The sequence below is a fragment of the Amblyomma mixtum genome, chromosome 5 (assembly GCF_055824585.1).
Source record: "Amblyomma mixtum isolate Tamu chromosome 5, ASM5582458v1, whole genome shotgun sequence".
Classification (NCBI taxonomy): domain Eukaryota; kingdom Metazoa; phylum Arthropoda; class Arachnida; order Ixodida; family Ixodidae; genus Amblyomma; species Amblyomma mixtum.
In genome coordinates, this window is record NC_143016.1 from 105,604,980 (window position 1) to 105,626,039 (window position 21,060).

Consider the following 21,060-nt stretch of genomic DNA (forward strand, 5'->3'; position numbering starts at 1 on the left):
TCGAATAGGCAAGTATCTGGGCTGCCAAAGGGACTAAAAAGGGAAATTCCTCGGTAGCGTTGCTCAGAGACCACACCACCAGTCTTGAATTGTGGACGCGCCATCGGAAATACGACTGAAGAGCTCTTCTCTGCGTTAGGAAGGAGCTGGAACTGGAAACTACGTCGAAATAGGAACTTGGTCACCCGAATCTAAAAACTGCTACCAGCTGCGCTGCATTTGCGGGAGATCATAAGCTCCGCCTATATAACACGGCCGGAAACAAACAAACAAAAAAACACGGGGGAAAAAACTAGGACGAAAAAAGGAGTGACACGTCTCACAGTGCTCAACAAGGAATGTGTATATGTCAATAACATGTTTCCAGGTGGCCGCTTCCTTTTGTCCGCGTCCCCGGATCGAAGCGAATGCGGAAGGGGAGGTGCTCACCGTTCCCGTCGGCAGAGCTCTTTGAGAAGCGTACAGGATCACAATGGGTGCCGTCGGGGCCGAGCCGTACAGGAAAGCAAAACTGGCCCGGTCTTTGACACCGGCCGTCGCCGCCCCGCTCCAGCGTAGCACGAGCTCCACAAACACCTTGAGGAACACGGGCAGTGCAAACCTGCGGGGAGAAAGGATACAAGACAACGTCAGCAGAGAGGCTTGTTCTGAACAAGCTAAAGAAAAATGCGTTGTGTGGAAAATGGGTTTCATGAGTTATTCTAGAGCGTGCGTTTCGATGAAGACTTCGTGAGCAAGAATTGAGGTATACCAATAGATCGCGACGCGTTTGAAGCAGTACCTTGGCAGCGTAAAAAGATTTATGTTCCCTCGTTTAGCGTCTCCGCTTCGCTTTAAGCGCTTTCAAACCGCTCACTTATTAGATGTGCTATGTTTCAGCACGCAACATCAACTAGAATTAGTTAGCAGTAGCATTAGCACAAGTAGTAGCAGTAGCTAGCCCATAATTCCGGCGAAGACTAAAAGTGTTGAAGTAACTATGTCACTGCCAAAGCCACTCACCATGTTATCTAAGAGATCAGCGCATGGCGAACCGTCCTTAGATGCAAAATGATGTCAATGTGGCCTTCAATCTAGTTACCCATCACGTAAGAAGAGAAAACATTCGGACGCGTACGTCCGCATGTTATGCTCGCTCTACTTGCCTCTATTGCCAAGAGATAGGCATTTCGTATATTGATCGAAACCTATCCCGGCACTTGGCCAGCATACCCGGCCCTAAAAAGGACTGCGCTAGAGGACAGTTTGCTCCCTATTTACTCCCGAATTTGGCTAATTCTTGTTTAGAGTGTACGTGTGCTGTTCGCAGGTTGAACTATATGTCCCACAAAATATGCATGCTTTACCGCGGGGAACATTGTACCAATGGCTACATGCTTGCGCTGTCGTTTTCAGTTTATTAACGACAACACATGTCATGCGATAGGAGTGCTTCAGGTAGCGTGCAGCACTACCTGCAGAATTGTAACCATGATAAAGTATAGCATCAAATTTACACGCGTTTAGTGTAAAACGTAGCTTCTGTGTGCAGAGCAACACAAAAAGAAGACAGCAGGAACAGCATAACTGGCAAAGCACTCTAATTATCGTTCGTTTGCGCACTGTTGCTGATAGTTCGCGTTGCATACTCAAAGAGGCTACCTGTTCGACGGAAAATGTTAGTTTTCTCTGCGAAACAGCGATGGTTCTCACACAGGGCGCTGTAGTGCCCTGAACACTTGACCCGAAGAGGGTTTAGGTTTCCTTGCTTCTTTCTTTCATTTTTTATTCACTTCGTCTTTCGGTGGAAACTGAGCCTCTCGGTTCTACCTGCAAGCTCTACCTGCAAGTTCCTGCCATGTTTGCCTGCGTTTCGAAACCTTCAACATTTGCTGCAGGAGACTCTACGTCGTTTCGGATGCGGCCACTGAAAACGCATGCATGGGGAAGCCCGCGGAGGAAGAACTGCCTTACGATTTCACTGCGCTGAGTACCAGGGCAGGATACAGGTGCTCCCTCACGTCGGGTTCCTGGAACGCTCTCTCGATATGGTAGCCCAAGAGGAACAGGATGGGGGCTGCGAAGGCGTCTCCCAGCAACTGCGCCGAAGCAAATTCGCAGCGGGAACCATTTCGGATGATTCAACAGAATTTCGTGCGTGAGAACTGAGACTGCATATCAACTTAAAGGTCGTTAATCTGTGAACAGACACAACCCTTACGACGTACCAACTGCAGCTCTAAATGAACCTCTGATAGAAATGACTGGCGTTTCGTGCTGAAATCCTCCAGGCATAGCCACAAATATTGCTGAACGTTATACATAATGTCTCATTAGAGAAATGCAGGGAAGTCTATCGGCAGACATTCTTCATCACAAAGCTTCTTAACTAACAACGATGCAATTTAATTTTCACCTTTGTTTAGAGAGATACAACAAGATACTCTCAAGGGGAGTAGCTGACGCGATCAAGAAAAAAAAATCACCACCCTTAAAACATGCCATCCCTTCATTTTAATAATCTTCACGCAGGCCGGCGCCCCTAGCTTTCCAGCGAGAGAAGTTTAGTGCGCTTCTTCGTAGTATAGCTTTTATATTCTCTAAGAAATTATTCCAGATTTCTGACATTCCCGCTCGCCAGTAAAATGCTGATTATATTTTTGTAAATGCCGCTAATGGGAGATATTTAATTACTATTGTAGTTATTACTTTATTTGAAGGTTATATTTGCAAACACTGCACTCACCAGAGGGTTTTTGATGTCAAGTACAAGAAATACGCTGGATACAGGCTAATAGAATGGAAGGTCGAAGACATACACAGAACAAAAACTCGAAAAGTATAACGTACAAAGCGCAGAAGACTCAGATACAGACAATGTATATGACAATCAATAGTAATTGTATGAGTGCAAAGCCATGGTATAAGCCTTCTACTGCATTCATTTTTTTATATTTTTTTTATCGGGAACGGATAGTACTGCATTTGTTTGTTTTTTTTGTTTGGGTTTGATTTATGTGTAGAGAAATGACAGTATCACTACCATCGTAAGCATGGTTACAACAAAAACTGCACGCAACTTCCCGCAGAGGCAGAACCGAGAACAAGAAGCCTTATTTTACGAGTCTGTGGGGCCTGCTCTTAACCCATGCACTCAGAGACACTGGCGACTATCTTTTGCTACTTTGTAGATACTGCGTGGCTATCTTTCGCTACTTCGGGTTGCATCGCAGACCACAGCAGCGCGAGAGAACCAGCTGCTCTTATCTCCAGCCTTAACTGCATTCGTGTCCATTATGTTGTTGGCACTCCATAACCCCTGGGAACATTCATAGGCAACAGGCCGTTCGTATGGTTAACCTCCTTCTCATTCATTCTCCTACCCTCGACCCATGTTCGTAAAAGGCGTTTGCTGCAACTGGGCCATATCGGCCGCGCTCCTATCAACACCAGCCTACACCGCAGGGACCTCGCGATAAGATGCGAGAAACCACAGTGCTAGTAACCACCGCAGAGTAGCAGGGCGATGTAAAAGTAACAAGCTCGTGTTTCACGACCAGCTCTGGCCCCAAGCCGTTTCAAGAGTGTGCGCCGACACGCCGTGGCCCTTCCAACTATGAGGCGCAGGGATCCAGCAGGAGAGCCACGGGCTAAGTGAATTCACATTTGCTTCTTCCTCTTGTACAGGCCCTACCTCTTGAACGCCGCGTCACAATGGCCTGCTAGGCAAAAGAGTTACAGAAATACAACCAAAGAACTTTTGCGCTGGGCAGCTTGTGAACGAAGCGCGAAGTAAACTGCAATGGTTTCTAAGCTCGGGTAAAAAGTTCGTTCGAACCAATGGCGTCGGAAAAAAATCGCAGGATGGTTACGCATTTAGTATGCGAATGACCCAGAGTTAGCTGTTAGTGATCGTGAAGAAATGGAGAGATATTTGAGATGACGTATTAGAGGGGAGGCTTTAACAATTGGCCACCGCAGAGGTGGCCTAATGATTCGGAACTCGCGGGAGCTGCCATACGGGAGGTGGTGGGCTCTCAGGAGGAAAGTGCATTTTGACCGATGGGTGCCCGGCAGTGGGCTTGCGAACGCCAGGGTCAACGGCACTGAATTGAAGAAAGACTTAATAACACCTAACGCTTCAAAATAGCTGGGTTCCCACAAGGACCAAAACAGAACTAATTTTGTGCAAAAGATATGCAATATAACTCTTAAATTCTTCGAATTGCTTTGTTGAAAAGACCACAATGATAGCTGTGTCATAGATAATGTCAGTTGTGTTGACTGTAATAACTACACTCCTCCTCTCTTCATCATGACAAGCCACGTGACCTCAGGTGGACCAATATCGTGGGTGTTCATTGTGTCGGTGGCATTCTCTTTCTCCCCGTTTCGAATGGGACGCTTTTAAAGTCTTTCGTACCGTCGGTCTATGCATCCATCCGTGCAATACAATCTAATTCAATCCATCCATCCATCCACCCATCCATCCATCCATCCATCCATCTATTCATATAACCTAATACACCATCATCGTCATCATCATCAGCTTGACTACACCCAGTCCATGACAAAGGCCACTCCCACCATTCTCTGATTAACCCTGTCCTGTGCCAGCAGCGTCCACCTTATCCTCGCAAACTTCCTAATATCATCCGCTCACCCCCTGCTACGCTTCCCTTCTATTGCCTGCCCAAGATGGTATCTTCTTCTTGATTTCGACAAAGATGTCATTAATCCGCTTTTGTTCCCTGACCCACTCTGCTTTCTCCCAGTGTCTTAACGTTACCGCTTCCCCCCGTGTAGGGTAGCAAACCTGATTATTTTTCCGGTTAACTTCCCTGCCTTTCCTCTTCTACCTCCTCCTCCTTGTATAATTTTCCTTTCCGTAGCTCACTGCGTTGACATCAATTTAACATTTTCGTTAGCCACCGCGTTTCTGCCCCATAGGTGAGTACCGGTAAGATAAAGCTATATGTATACTTTTCTCTTGAAGGATATTGGTAAACTGGCATTCATGATCTGAGAGAACCTTCCAAATGCGCCCCAACCCGTTCTTATTCTTCTAGTTATTTCATTCTCCCGATCCGAATCTTCTGTCACTACCTGCCCTAATTAGACGTATTCCCTCATCACTTCCTGCCTCTCGCTACCAATCGTAAACTTCTCTTCCCTTCCGAGACTGTTGAAGATTACATCATTTTTCTACATATTAATTTCTGCCCCATTTTTCTGATTTGCCTGTCTAAGTCAATGATCATGCGTTGCACTTCATCGCTTTTCAAGGCAATGTCGTTAGCGAATCGCAGATGACTGAGGTATTCTCTATTAACCCTTATCCCCAACGGCTCCAAATCCAGGTCTCTGAATACCTCGTGTAAACAGGCGGTGAAGAGCATTGGGGGGATCGTGTTTCCGTGCCTGACACCCCTCCTTAATGGAATTTGGTTGCTGACTATACTGTTGGTTACGTTGGCCGTATAGTCGTTATAGATATATTCCAGTATTTTTACATATGGCCAATCTACACCACGATTCCATAATGTTGGCGTGACTGCTGAGGTTTCAACTGAGTCAAATGCTTTCTTGTAGTCCATGAAGGATATAGGGGTTGGTTATATTTCGTCCATTTCACTTTCATCTGATTGATAATGTTAATATAATCTATTCGGGAGTATCATGTACGAAAGCTTCCCTGATCATTTGGTTTATTGAAGTCAAAATTTGTTCTGATTCTGATTACCTTAACAAATACCTTGTAGGCAACGGACAGTAAGCTGAAGGGTCTGTAGGTTTGAAAGTCCTTGACGTCTTTTTTATTATCGAGTAAGATGATGTTAGCGTTCTTCCAAGATTCCGGTACGCTCAAGATCATAAGGTATTGAGTATACAGGGTGGCTAGTTTTTCTAGCACAATTTCCCCACCCTCCTTCAAAAAATATGCTGGTACCTGATTCTAATCAGCTGCTGTCCCCCGTTGCATTTTACTTAAGGCTTTTCTTATTTCCCTCTTTCTTTACTGGCGGGATGTCGAATTGCTGTGCGCTAATCCCTCTCCCCTGATTGCTCTGGCTACTGTAGAGATCTGCGTAGACTATTTTAACTATCTCATTGATATTTCTGATGTCATTGCCCTAGCTGTCTCTTAGAGCATGCATCTGATTTTTGTCTGTCTAGATTCCTATTAACTGCCTTTAGGCTACCTCCATTAATTAGAGCATGCTGAATGCTCCCTATGTTAAACTTCCTTATGTCGGTTACCTTGCGCTGATTGATTACTTTGGGCAAGTGTGCCAGTTTTATTCTGCCTGTGGGGTTAGAAGATTTTCATACTTTGACGTTTCCTAATGAGATCTTTCGTCTCCTGAGAGAACTTGCTGATATATTGTGTAATCATCCCACCGCCTACTTCTACTGCGCATTCTGTAATGATAGCTGTTAGATTATCGTTCAACATCAAGGTCTTCGTCCTCGGTTAAAGCCGATTATCTGTTCTGCAGCGAGATCCGGAATTCCTCTACTTTTCGTCTTACCGCTGACTCCTTGATCGATAGGCGTCTGTCTCACTGTTTTTTTTTTTTTCGTTCCTTCTTCAAGTCTAGACTAATTGGCGACCTTACTTTTCTATGGTCTCTACCTCGGACCGTTCTGAGGACCTCTACATTTCGCTTGATGCGAGAGTCAGCGCATAGTATGAAGTCTTGCTCACTTTTAGTCTCGCCATTAGGGCTCTTCCACGTCCACTTCCTTTCCTCCCGCTCTGCGGAAGAAGTTAATATGATCCTTAAATTATTTCTCTCGGCGAACTTTACTAATAACTCCCCTGTGCTATTCCCTGAGCTTATGTCATATCCAATCCAATCTATTCAATCCCTAGAAATCCAATCCATCCATCCAAATCCCTGTCCCTAGATCCCTTATTGCTCAAGCCTCTTTAATCATTATCGTTTTCCATGACGACCTGTGCATGGGTATTTTTGAGCTACGAAGCATTACGACGCCTGGATTGATAACTGCGTATAAAGTCCTTCATACGTCTTTCATAAAGCCATGACTAATAAAAATATTCATCGGTAGAAACAATGTTCATAATGTGTTCATAATGTGTGTGGCGGACCCGCTACAAAGTGCCTGTCGTCTGTCCTTTCCTCCTGCAGAAGTTACGGCTGCTGACATTTGAGTCAGTCGAACAAATTGATCTCATTAAAGCTGCGATTAGGCCTAGTTTATCGTTCATGCTTGACTTCTTTGGCATCTACTCCGGTTACGAAGAAACCCCTCAGACAGAGAGAACCCAATTCAACCTCCTGGGAACGAAACCAAAATAGTGAGACGTCCTAGTTCCTACACAGCACATAAAGTGAAAAGCATTGGAGAGCTGCGCTTAAAAGACAATACAGAAAGTCATCTGCCTCAAATTATGGTACTTAACGTCTCTTTGTTGTTTATGCATAATAGTGCACACTGGAGAAGAGCCTTACTGAGAACAGGAAATGAAAAGAGCTACAAACTAGAAATTCATCACTCGCTTCTGGGTATTGCACGCTTCGAAAATTCAAGCTTTATAGCAAAAGGAAACAAAAGGTACGCACAAATGTTAATTCCGTCATTTGTTTCTTCCAGCATACATCAGTGTCCTCAGACGATGAATGCAAAAACTAGAAGGTTGATGCGTTGGATTCTGACTGCATGCCATTTGCATTCTTCGCAGGAAGACTACAGGAGCTTCAGAGTCAAAACGTCGTTTAAGATGACTAGGGTAATAATCCTGAACTAAGCGTGGGGTTCAGGCTAAGAACAGAACAAAAAATGTCAAACCTTTCTGCATGCAGTCGCTAAAAAATGCGTTGTAATGAGCTCGGTTCTTCGGAAGCAAACTCAGTAGTTAGCTAAAACATACATTTAGGAAGTAAAGGGCCTCTTTATAAAACAAGAAGCCTAGGATATTGCCAAACCTTTTTAATTACCTGCAGTAAGGAATAGCAAAAATTTTACCTTCGGCATGGCTACCGAATATTCCTCAAACGTATTCCGCGTTTACTTTTATTCTCGTTTTCTATGCGAAATGGGGAGATCCTAAATGATGTTTAAGAAAAGATGGCGTTGCATACATGAAAACACTAGTGCGCAAGTAAAGCCGTGGGAATGGAAAAATGCAGTTGCGTTTCTAATGCTTACATTTGTTGGCGATATTTATCGCGAAAATAACTTCGTTTGGTTTGCGGAGGATTTAACGCCACAAAGCGAGTCAGCCTGTGAGGGACGCCGTAGGGAACGGAGGGCTCCAGAAATTTCGACCACCTGGGGTTCTTTAACGTGCACTGACATCGCACAGTACACGGGCCTCTGGAATTTTGCCTCCATCGAAATGCGACCATCGTGGCCGGGATCGAACCCACGTCTTTCGCGTCAGCAGCCGAGTGCCATACCCATTTAGCCACCGTGGCGGCCCCAATAGGAACTTCTATTTTGAATTATTTTCTGCTGTCGTGTGAACACCGCACTCTATCTTTCCGAATCCGAGCAGCGGTGTCAAGGCTGGTGCAAAGATGATGCGACAAAATCTTCAAATTTAAAAACCTACTGTAATTCGCAAAATAAAAATTCGTGATTTTAAGGCGTCACGATATCCAGTAATACGAAGCTGAGGAACGTAGTAGTCGTGTATCACCATTGCGCGCGCGAACAATACTCCGTTCGACTCAGGTCAGTCCGTTTACTGCAGCAGTTTTGCGTCGCAGTGCTTCTAGACTAAAGCCTGCTGAAGCAGAAGGCTTGACTCAAGTTCAGTTGGCACCAGCTCTGCAAGGGTTTGTGCCGTTTGTTCTACGCTCTAAGCACAAAAGGAGTAAAAATGATGTAAGCTCTCCTCTCTCACTCTCCATCTACGAGGCAGGGTACGTTGCCTAAGCACTGGGGTAGCTTTCCCCCACTAAGACAGAATACTTGCGGTTGGAAACGGAAACAAATACGCCCTTCAAAACATACGAAGCTCAAGCAATTACGAAGATTTCATCAGATATTTGTCTCCTCTTTTTGCTAACCTTAGGACCTCCGGTACCGCTTTTAAAAACCTGTTCCCACTGCTAACTGCATCAAGTTACTATGTTCTGCAGTGGAAAATCAACTCTGTTGCCAAGGGTAAACTTTCCGGATATTTAGTGATGAAAACCTACTTCAGAACTTGGGCAGTATACCCTACTCCTTAACGGGAGTGCGCTAGAGAGCAGCTTACAAGCTTTTTGCTTACATAAAAGCTTATGCGTGTTTAAAGTATAGCTTCTTCTATTTTAACGACTTCAACACATGAACAGCCGCACTGTGTGGCAAAAGTGTCGGTTTGAACTGTCCGGGTAGCACGTATCTGACCAGCTTAAAAAATCGGTTTGAACTATCCGGGTAGCACGTATCTGACCAGCTTAAAAAAGAGACAACGTTCACCATACCAGGTGGTGCTCTGTTAAGATGTGACGTTTACAATCTTCAGACAAGGTGCGCAGGAAAAAGTGAGAAAACCACAACGTCAGTTTCGCTTAAGGAAACCCTTTCTATGTTATTGATGTTTACTTGTTGAGAGGGGGACGCCACTCGCGCTGTGTTTTACCGTAATCACACCACGTCACCACACCGGAGTGACTTCGGTCTCGACTGAAGGCACGCAGACCGCGTCATCAAGTAGCCGTGAAGTGGCTTTCCAGGGAGACCCATCGTTTTTACCAGCTTGTTGCTGTACAGAGTCGTCTATACCTAAAAAGCATATACCGGTTCAATGACAGCCGAGTTCGTCTTTCCTGCAAGAAGTCGAGAGGCGGAGACCTTCGTGAGTAAAAACAGAACGAACGCATCTTTAGTAGCTCCATCATCGACAAATGTACACGTGTTTAATTAAATAAAACTCATTATGTGTTGGTTGAGGCTCTTATTTGGGCTGGTTGGTTTACGGATTCCGACATGGTAACTGGCGCTAAAAAAACACGGACAAGAAAGATGCGACAGGACATACGCTAGACTTGCAACTGTAATAATACAAAACTTCGTAATAAAATTTCAGTTGCAAGTCTAGCGTGTGTCCTGTCTCATCTCTCTGTGCCCATGCCTTTCTAGCGCTAGTTACCATGTCGGCATTACATGTTGTGCGCTCAGCATTTTTTGTTTGTATTTGTTTCTAGACAGGTATTCATTTAACGGCTTCACTCCCAATTCAAATTGAGTTCTTGTCCGCGAAATTTTATGCGTCAACTTTCTGGTCAATATTAAGTGCAACTCTCTTTTGTTTACAGCGGCTGCTCACAGAAGGCGGAAGGAGTGGTACGACGAAGCACTCACAACGTCCTGGTTAATGTGCCATTTCTTGACGTGGGAAAGACTCCAGTCTGAGCATAAAAATTATGAGCACCTCAACAACTGTGTGCTGAGGAATTATGTGCTCTGGAGGAAGACTAAATGTGGGTGCGTGCTATCTCCTGGCGCGTTCACCCATCCGCAGTTTTCGGCCGTCCATGTAGAACCGCGGTTTTGGCCAATAACCCACATTTACCATATTCCGGTCATAGCACGCCCCCTTTTTTTTTTTTCGCTGTACCTGCAAAGGAAGAAACTGACAACATCTCCCAAGATGTGGCGCCGGAGCCGAATGATGTGCGTAGTGTGGTGTTCGATTTCATGACGCGTACGTGGGTAGGGCTATCATGCGTTCACGGGGTGTGAACTTGTATTTTTGTGCCGAAGGACTAAATTTTTGCAAAAAGCTACAGCTGATTTTCAATTGCTCATTCTTCTAAGCACCTAATGACACATATAAAGGTAAAGGAAAACCCGAGTCAATTGACCTTTCATCTTATACAAGGCCTACTGTTTTTTTCTATGCCATACCTTCAGAATAAAGGCACAACTGCCGCAGATTTTGGCCAGCAGAGCAAACGATACACTGTAAGTTTCAGTTTCTTTTCTGTCCTGCCCACTCCAACTGTTGCTATGATCAGAGGCGGAAGCAGCCCTGCTTACAGCTTTCCCAGACTACTGCATAATTAACGCAACGAAAGCGCTGGGGGCGGAAGCGACCTACCTTTAGGATGGAAGCCAGCGGCGCCGGAAGCTCCTTTCCGGAACGCCAGACGTTGACGAGGATGGCGAGCAGGGAAAACAGGACGTGGGGATGAGAGACAGCCTTCGGTGTATGCAGGGGCCAAGGGGAGGAAACAGAAAACAGAGGACGTTCCCTTAGCGTGAAGGTGGGCCGGGTCTCTCTGGATGTCAGGACCGCCCATGCGAGCATACACTGCTGGGAACTGACACTCTCACAGCAAAGGGCAGTGGGCGTGCATGTATACGGTCCACTTGGTGACTGCCTGTGTGGCCTTCGCTGCATTACCTGCACCCTTTCGATGTGCGCTTCAAGAAGGTTGTACACAGCCATTTCTGAGTTTTGTGAAGTATGTAGCTCGAATAGGAAGAGATACAACGGGAGATACGACTCAAACGTGGCGCTAATTGCAATTGAAATTTATTGAAGCATGAGTACAATTACGGGTCATTCCAAATTAAGAATTTTTGTTAACAAATGGTGAGAAGTGCATAAAAGCCGTTTTTGAACCTAGGTTGTGCTGCCAGGCGGGCACTAAGTCAGTGTATAATTGTCGTGGCCAATCTCCTGATTCAATAAAATTAATTCATTAAATTTTCACTCACTACACTGGCCACCATTTTTGTGTGGGCAGTTATTTTCCTAGACTAATTTTATTCTGCAGGATTCTTTTAGTATACTCGCCTCATAATTTCCAACTGAGTCCACATAATGGCAAGACCGATATAGCGGCAATAGGCTCAGAACATGTTATAGCGTGTTATTTTAGAGTCAGGGTATGCGGTAAGGTTTTTAAACAAAATATGTTCGAGCAGCTAATGACGTACATGGGAGAGAAATTGGTTCAAAATTACTGACAACGGTACCGCTCTTATGGATCGTAATAATTTTTTCATGTTTCTATGCAGCCAGAAAGCCGGAAAGGAAAGGTAATAAGTGTTCGGAAAATATTAGTGTGGTACTGGCGACCGAATCCTCATATCTGGACAAATTCATTTTGAATTCCATCAGAGGCTGGGCATTTTTTTTACACACAAATTAAGAAGCAAGTTTAAAACCACTTCCTCTGTAATATCTACGCCTTGGACTTAAGGGTGGTCAGATGTGTCTGTTACGTCTGGTGACAAGCCATCGCCAGAAGTGAGCACGTTACCTTATACTTTAAGATAACGTATCTCCCGTACGATCATACGTGCTCATGACAAGCACAAAGGCGAGTATGGAGTTTGATGATATGCGATAGCCAAAAGCTTTTGTTCTAGTCTTCATACATATGCGGCGTTCGGCAACGCTGTAATGTTAATCGCACATGAAATAGCCGTTTACCAGCCATTTCGTTGTTTAAAAAAATTTCCGATGTTATCTTCATGTATTCGGGCCGTAACTATTCGTTTCATCACTTCGCAGACGGCTCAGGGCAATCGTATCGCTACTCCGTGGTTAGCGCAGACCAAGCACTACCAAGTTGAATACACAGCCAGTCTACACATGACAAAACGAATGCTTCTGCATGACTGACTGGATGGTGTAGAGAGCCGCGATATTGCTGTGTCGCCGTACGTGAATCTGGCCGTACCTTGGCCACTAAACTTGTGAATCATTTTACGGAACAGCGCAGAAATGGACACGGAAGCAGAAGAGAACACGACGGCATGAGCACTCGTGTCGTCGAGTTCTTATCTGTGCCCGTGTCCTTTTAAGGCGAAAGCCTTTAATGGCTCATACTGTCGTCCGTTAGCAGAGGGCGTCGCACCTTTGGCAGCGTTTAACTCGTGTTAAATCGGAAACTAAAAAAGACAGGAGAAAATGAATAGTTGCTTCAGATAGAGGAGATAAAAATTAACCTAGAAGCCAAGTTTGATGGCTGTAGATTAATTTTTTAATTAATTATAGGCAAAAATGTTTAAATTGCATCGAAATAGCGCGGACGTCGATATAGACACGGGAACGGTAGTCCGTCACATCCACTGGAAGTCGTCACGGCATAGTGAAAATTGTCACAAAATGATCGGAAAAACGTCGGATTTGTGTCAAACTAGATGAAAAAATCTGTAATTAAGCGTAATTAACACTTAAGATCCCCGAAAGATGTATAATTTGAGTATCGATATAGCCACGGGAACGGTGTGACGTCACAACCACCGCAAGTCGTCACGGCATAGTGTCCTCGGCTTTTGTCTCTCAACACTTTAGCTGCCAAAGTGTCCTTGCAATTTTTCTGCGCTGTTCCGTAAAAGATTAACTACCAACAAGCCCAGCATTCCGTCTTAGCGAACTTTTTAATTCACTCCCGGATATTCGATCTGTCTTGAAGGCTCGTGTCTTTTAAAATATTCAAAATACGTAGGAGAATGAGTTTTTTTTTCTTAAATTTAGATACAGATACTAAATGATTCTAATTAGATTCGTATTCGAGAAGTTTCAAATATTCGAGCACTCCTGCCACTTATGCCTGCTTTAAACAGCCCAACGTAGGCGCCTTCTGAATATCGGTTCTTTGCACAGCTACCATGAATAAAACAAAGTGTTTGAGCGCTTGCGAGCCTGATGTATTCGGAGTTTCATTTCCTTAAACATTGCGCTCTTCACGAATTATACAGCTGACGTCAGTGTCTATATTCGACCTTTTTCAATCAACCGTGAAATCTTTGAGGTCCATTGGTGCGGCAGTCGTTGAATGAGACCATTTACACGTCCCCTTGAATTTAAACAGGATCGCACTGAGCTAAATCCCACCTCTTAAGGCTTTCAAGTCGAATGTATAGAAATAGTGGATTGAAGGAGCACCGACAATACTGGCACTCGTGTCCAAGGAAACGGCACGAAGCACTTCTTCCCGCTACGCGGCTTCTTGGAATCTGTAAATCTGTGCCTTTTGTCACGCCAGTCTTGTTCCGCCCGAGGAACCTCTATTGAAGAACAAGAGTGTATCCGCGCTTAAAATAAACGTGACCTCGGATGGAAAAGATCCACCGGAAATGCTGCAAAAACAGAGCGACAGAGGGCTCACAAAAGCGGCCACTTTGAAAGTTTAGCAGGCCCGGGGCTGTGCTTCATTTTTACGTAGTTCTCCTTATTGCTTTCTATGTCTCTATTTGGTTTTTTTTTTTTTCATCTTGTTGCAGGCTAATATATGCGGTTGGTTTAGTTTATGTGGGTTTAACGTCCCAAAGCGACTGAAGCTATGAGAGACGCCTAATATATGCATTAACGTAGTGGAGAGCAAAAACAGTAAGTCGAAAAGTAGCATATGGTTCTGGATAGACGTCTTTCAGAAGGCAATCTCATTGCATCGTATTGAGTTGCCGGAAGCAAGGCTACTAGTGGCCTTGACCAGGTTGTCAGGTCTCTCCACTATGTCCAATCGGCACGCGGATATGGCAGTTGCATGCAATTTCATGCGGACTCTTATTAAAGGCGCGCGAGATTGGCATGAAAATTGTGGAGGCTAAATAAACCAGCAACACTAGCTCGTGGTTTAATTAGTTTATTCTAAGGCTTGAAATAACTGTAGTGCAAAGCGGGGGCAAAAAGACACACAGGGAGCACACACGACACAAACAAGCACTGATCTTCAGACTTCGCAAGCTTACGAGCTCTTCAGGATTATCCCCAAGGTGGCCGCAGAGCTTCGAACACAACCTGCTCCTCCACAAAAACACTCCTTCATTTACAGCAGTAGGACCTGACCCTAGAGAAGCAGCAGGCAAGAGCAATGAAGTTAACGCTTGCGTCAGTGGGATCATGCTTCGTTTCGGGACGACGAGATTTTATCTCCCCATGCATCAACTTCATCGTTGCTGCCACCTGCCGGCGCCAGTATTCTGTCTTATTGCAGCAGCGAAAGATCGCGCCGTTCGAGAACAAATACTGTTCGAAGCCTTGCAGCGATCTTGGAAACAAGCGTGATGAGTTTACAAGTTTTAGAAATCGAAGAGTCATCCCTCCTAACTGCTTTGAATGCTTCTTCCTTGACTACCTTGTTTTTGTCTTGCCCTACAGGTATTCCAAGCCAGTTCCTTAATAAAGTTGGCTTGCACCAACGACGCCAGTGGAAGTCATGCTAGCGGATAAGAAGCACGGCGAAGACCTGCGTGGTCGGCCAATTCTCGTGTTGCTACCAGCAGCTGAAACATTTGGGGAAGCTAGGTAGGGCGAACCGCGAAAGCTTCCGGGTCGTCAAAGGCAAGGCTGACGCTGAGCTCTCTGTTCATATTAGCGGCGAAACTCCCCATACGACCCATGTGGCTAAATCCGGCGGCATCATTACACCAAAATTCGGAGGTTAATATACTTCCGCTTCGCTTATGGGCAGTGAAAATAACTGTGCATGAGCTCCTGCCTCTAAGACTGATGATATGACACAGTGACGCGTTAGCAACAAAATCAGTGAAAAAGACGCAGTAAAAAATAAAGTCCACACAAAAACAGTCCCATAGATCAATTAAAATTTGAAAGAAATAATACATTTCAGCGCTTCCGAGTTAATGACAGCAGATAGTAACAATTTCCAATAGTCGCTCACAGCTGTCACTTCCATCTTCACCCCTCCCCGATGTGGCCACAGGTAATAGCTGAGTCTTGAAGCGAAGTTTTTCATCAGGTATTACCAAAAAGCTCTGAGGCGTATGTAGCGCGGTGCTGAAATTACGCCTAGCCACATAACTAACCCTTCATCGAAAGACGAAAGACACCCACAATGTGTCAAATACCATCTGCATACCCTCTCTCTGCAGTCGCCTTTATCGAATGAGTTGTTGGGCCTCATGAGATCGCATTCTTTCAAGATGACTCAGCGTCTGGGTTGCCCGGCCCCACATGTACCCAACATTACTAAAGAAACGTTGCATGTACCTATATCAGGCCTGAGACACACCTGGTCAACATTCTTTTATAGGCGGCAAGAAAACGTGAAAGGAGTTTTTTCAGTGGCGACGACTGTGGCATTTCTAAGGCACGTACTAACACGCAGTCAACTCAGCAGGAAGTCCCTGACACAGCTATCGTGAAACCTGGCGGCAGAATATAGAAAATACAAGTAAATTTCCAGAAGGCACCATGAAACGCCGATCCTCAAGGGGGCATGCAATCTCCTCGTTCGTCGAAGCTTTTCCTGTCCGCTCGACACTGTTAGTGAGAGAAGCTATAGGAGGATGCCCGGCGCACCACACACAAAGCACGCACTCACCTTTAATACCCTGCTTTTCTTTTATATATTTCCTGCAGATAGGCTAGTCACTGCGTTTTGTACTGCCTTCATGCATAGATACCAGCAATGGGAGCATTTTATTTCGTCCATGTCAAAACCGTTACGTAAGAAGCCAGCAGCCAAAAAGGATGTCCAGGGCTTGACAAAAACACAGGAGAGGAATGGTTCAGGAATTGGTCTTGAAGACCCCTTCAAGTTATTGGCCCAAAGTGTGGCATCCATGAGCATTTTTGAGACATGTTCAGTCCCTGCTAACTGCTTTAAAAGTGCTCGGAAATTATGGAAATTTTATTTTATTTTACTGTACAAAGGAGGCTCATTCTCACGGCGCCCATTTCACTGCAGTTTCGTAGTCAGTGGCTTTACAGCAAAACATAACCATTAAGAAGTAAAGAGCAACGAAAAAAGACAGCGTTAGTGTAAACCGATCAACAAAGTGCGCAGTACTGACCAGAGGCAGGGTAGTCGTTTCTACTCACTGTGGAACGAAAAAGAAGAAAACGGCTGATTACAAACGCGTGCTACACTACGTAAAGCGTCACACTGGGGCATACTACGACCAACGCAAATTTTGCAAGAGAATACGCTTTCCTACTAACAGTACCACTGGAACCCCCTAACCTCTATTCACCCTTTTCGGCCGCATCGCCTCTTCCTGTTCTTTGCTCAACCAATTTGGTATTGGAGAGTTTGGCCCTCACTGTCAGCCTCTGATCACAGCTGTAATGCGGTTCCCGCATAACAATCTCCGCGGTGTGTTGTTTCCTCCGGGCGTAAAACGTCCCCCGACGAAGCGCTACCTTGCGACAGATTTGGGGCGCCGTCCATTCCTTTCACTTTCTGCTCTCTAGTCTGCCATGGCGCAAGACCACACATCGCCATCCTTCTTTTATCGCCTTATCCATTCTCGTTCTTTCTGCTGGACTCTCCACGTGGTAGACAAAAGCAGTTCATGCTTTATCTTGTTTCCGTACTGCAAGGCACACGTCTACGCACTCCTCTACATCTATCTTGCCTTACTTCTTTTCGCGTGGACGCTTCTGTGTTCTCTTCCAGCTTTCCTCTGAAATAGCCAACCCAACCTTTCTCGGAGCCGCAAACATCGTCTCTTTTATTACGTGTCCCTCCCAGGGATAGAGGAAAAACTATCAGGTTTCTCCTAGGACAAACAACAAAGTGCGATCGCAGAACGGGCGCACGAGTATACATCCGGATCAAACGGAAAGAAATAAAAAAACAAGAAAGGCAGGAAGTAAAAGAAGACTCACAAAGGCGGGAAGACTCGGTCTCAGCGCCCAAGTTCGGCAAACAATGTGGAAAGTAATACGGCCGCAAAGCGGTGTAACTTTAGATGGACACACGTGTTTACATTGAGGGCACAACGCGAACGGCAGCGAGGAAAGAAAAGAAAAGAAAAAGAAAGGAGAGTAGAAAGCTGCAGTGATTGCTCACGTCCCAGGGCAGCGCTTCTGGACTGAGGCCCAGGAACGCAGGCGAGCAAGAAAAAGGCAAACGGTGGCGTCACTCGACGTAGACGGGAAAACGATGTAATGTAAAGACCAGGGGATAATTCAAAATTGCATCAGATTTGGGTATAAACGAGCATGTAATTTTTGCACTGTTATGCTCTGACAGGCTATGGTGCGTTAAGCTGGGAGACCCCGAAGGCCGCGTCAGGAGAGACGGAATGTAGTAATGCAATGCCGGACGCGCGTAGCTTGCTTGCTTTGGTTGTGGTGGGAGAGTTCCGCATGGGCTGACCTTTTCCGCGTCTTTCCGGCTTTCAGGCGTCAGGGACGCTACGCAAGGTTAGCGCTGTCTTCGATGGGAGCTTTTCAGAGACTGAGCTAAAAGCAAAGCTGAAAATTATGGATGCGCCTAGCTTCACAAACACTCTGAGAACAAGGTTCCCTCAGTTGAATCATGTAGACCGTTCTTCTCTAACAAAGAACATGCACTGGCAAAATGTTTGAGGCAGTTTAATAATCGTGTTACATATTTTATGGTTTAATTTAGGAATTTAATAAAGAACAAAGCCAGAATATACAAAGCGCACATATTAGCGCTCTTATATCTCCTTCGATCTTTTGTTTAGCCTTTTTGATTCCAAGTAAAACGACATGCCCACGCATTAACCTCACCGTTTTATGTTATCACAAGAAGCCGAAGTAAATATAAAGAGCTGGCGGAACGTAAAAACTAGCGCTGTGCTGGCTTCATTAACTCTAGTATATGAATTTGTTTAAAAGGAACATTTCATCGCATGCTCCCCAGAAATGTGTATTTTACGCCTTTGTTTTTGTGCTTGATTTTGTTTTATTCTACTAAAGGCTCAGTTATAGTCCAGATGCATGCGAAGTTGAAAACGTTGTTGGAAACAAGGGACGTCGTTCGTTTTACTGGCCGTCATGCTTGTCGTCTATGATGACGAACGAAGCTGTATCTACCGAGAGGTTCCAGTGGTCCTGTGCAAGTAGAAATAAAGAAGAATCATGTTTCGCAGATGGTGAATAAAAAACTTAATGCCTGAATTAATAAATCGGCACGCGTCTTTACTGCAGCGTGACTCAATATAATCTGCAGATGAGGCAGAATATTCAGCAGAGACAAAGAAACAGGTTTTGCACTCAGCTTAACGCCAGCTACATGAGAACAGGCGAGCTTGTTCGCGCAGCGAACAGCCAGAAGAGTGTGCAATACCTGACGCGTTTCAGACTGTGACGTCGCTCTCGTAAGGTTCTAGACTGCGTTGAAGTTCTGCTGACAATGCTTAATTATCTGTAGCGAAATAAGAACTCAATCTGACGTCATATATCAAAGCTTGTTGTGAGCAAACAAAATTCATGACGAAATTGGCCCCTCCTGGTTTTGTCTTCTCCAGCGTCAGCCCTGAAACGCTCGAAAATTGGTTGAAGAATAGAAGAGTGTCGTAAACGTCTCGCCCTGCACCTTCAGTTCATTCGGATTCCGAAGCGCATCTATTGTTTCACTTACTGTTCACGACCAAGTACAAACCACTTAAGCAACAAAATCAGTTTCGGAGCATTCGTTCACCTTGAAGATTGTTGCGTGAAGTGTCTCACTTAAATTTTTTGTCTCTCCTGTAATAGTACTCACGTTTCAAAAGGAGATAAACTGAAAAAACTTAGTGCCAATGTGCCACGCTTGCCCTGCCAGTAGTCATTTCTCACAATGTTAGCGCGATCGCTGTACCCTACCCAACGCTTACGACATGAAAACATGTCTTGTTTTAACGTTATGCGTTGTTAATAGCAATTATTGTTGGCACGAGTGGAGTGAACAATAAACTAAGTTCATAAAAAGCACTTCTGTTCGACTTACCATCTTGTGTGACGTCTTTTTAGAAAAACTACTGCCCCAAAACCAGGGCTGCTACTGCATCGTTTAAATGAAATTTTAATCTCTGTAAATAGGGACTGGTTTCTGGCTCCAGTGGACAGTTATTTAGCACCGCCCTGTGAAAAAGAGCTAAAAGGACCGAAATGACGCATATTAGAGGCTCAATAACTTCAGGTTTAATGAATAAAAATCCAAACGTATTTGGCGCGTATTTATGGATCTTGCACATTTCCGGGTACAGCGCAAAAGAAGGTAAATAAAGTGGGAGGAGCAGGGAAAAGGGAGGACGACTTACCACATGAAGAAAAAAAAAACGAAGATTTTGCGCCAGCAAGCCCTCCATCTATCTGCATGATAAGGAAGTCGTGTTCCTTGGTCCCGTGCAGCAACAAGTGCATTACCTTTGGTTGTCTGCTTGTCTGCCTGAACTTCCTTTATATTCGCCTCGTTTTCTACGAGTAGACTTCAGTTGTAAGTCAGCGCTCGTCCTGTGTTCCTCCCTCTTTCTTCCCCGTCTTTTTGGCCGTTTCCTCAATAACGTATAACCAACTCACCCGTTCAGCAATTCTACTGAACTACATATTTCGTTAAGCGTGAAAATTTTCTCGGAGCTGTATTTGGTATCTTTAGTCCTCTGTGTCACAAATTCTCCGTCATCACGAAAACGTGAACCACGGGAGTCTGGGTACTGAGTGCTTTGTGCACTTTGTGGTGTGCTTGTGCGTTGGTCTCGTCAGTCCAGCCTTTCTGGCATATTTTCAATTCAATTCAATTCAATTCTTTATTTTTCCAGAAATAATGGATCCTGGAAAGAGTCAAGAGCTAAAAGCTGTCTCGACAGCTTGACTAGGCCCATGACTCTTTTACAGGGCAGTAGTGCTTTACAGCAACAGGCAGTGTCGATATTAATTGACATCAATAAATCCGAAGAAACAATGAGTTATACAGTAGCAGAAGTGCAATGAAATTATTAAACAAACAGCATATGATTTCAAAATGTGTCTACAATAACTGTACCTATAGTTGCGAACACACCACAATACCAGCAAAAGAAGTTAAGCAGACAGTTATAGTTTGCTCACCTTAAAAACAGCCCACAGCGCTGCTCTGGTGACCTCGCTGACTGCGGGCTGCCTCTGTGCCTTCGTATCGACAGGGGGCCAGGCGTGCCGCTGTGAAACCCGAGGTCCTTGCACTTCGGCCATGAAGAAGCCGACCGGATTGAGAAGCACCAGGGACAGCGGTGCCACCAGGTACAGGTAGCCGGCGAAGTCTGGGTGGCTCGTGCCGAACACAGACACCACTGAAAATACCGAAGCCGCACTAACATAAACTACACTACGAATAACCACACAGGAGGCGCGATGAATAGGCACAGCGTGAGCACTGTGCAGGATATAAACCAGTAACTTGGTGCTTCAGCAAGAAG

General features: G+C 45.0%; 1 protein-coding gene across 1 annotated transcript in view; it reads right to left on the reverse strand.

The window, feature by feature from the left end:
• LOC149343255 (lysosomal cholesterol signaling protein-like) overlaps positions 1-21,060 on the reverse strand; it is a 125,440-nt gene that overhangs the window by 48,394 nt on the left and 55,986 nt on the right. The window contains exons 3-6 of the mRNA XM_089546919.1: positions 20,714-20,934; positions 11,045-11,146; positions 1,954-2,078; positions 430-601 (exon numbers count right to left, since the gene is read on the reverse strand). Of these exons, the coding sequence (XP_089403045.1) occupies positions 430-601; positions 1,954-2,078; positions 11,045-11,146; positions 20,714-20,934 (620 nt within the window). The remainder of the gene's footprint in view (positions 1-429; positions 602-1,953; positions 2,079-11,044; positions 11,147-20,713; positions 20,935-21,060) is intronic.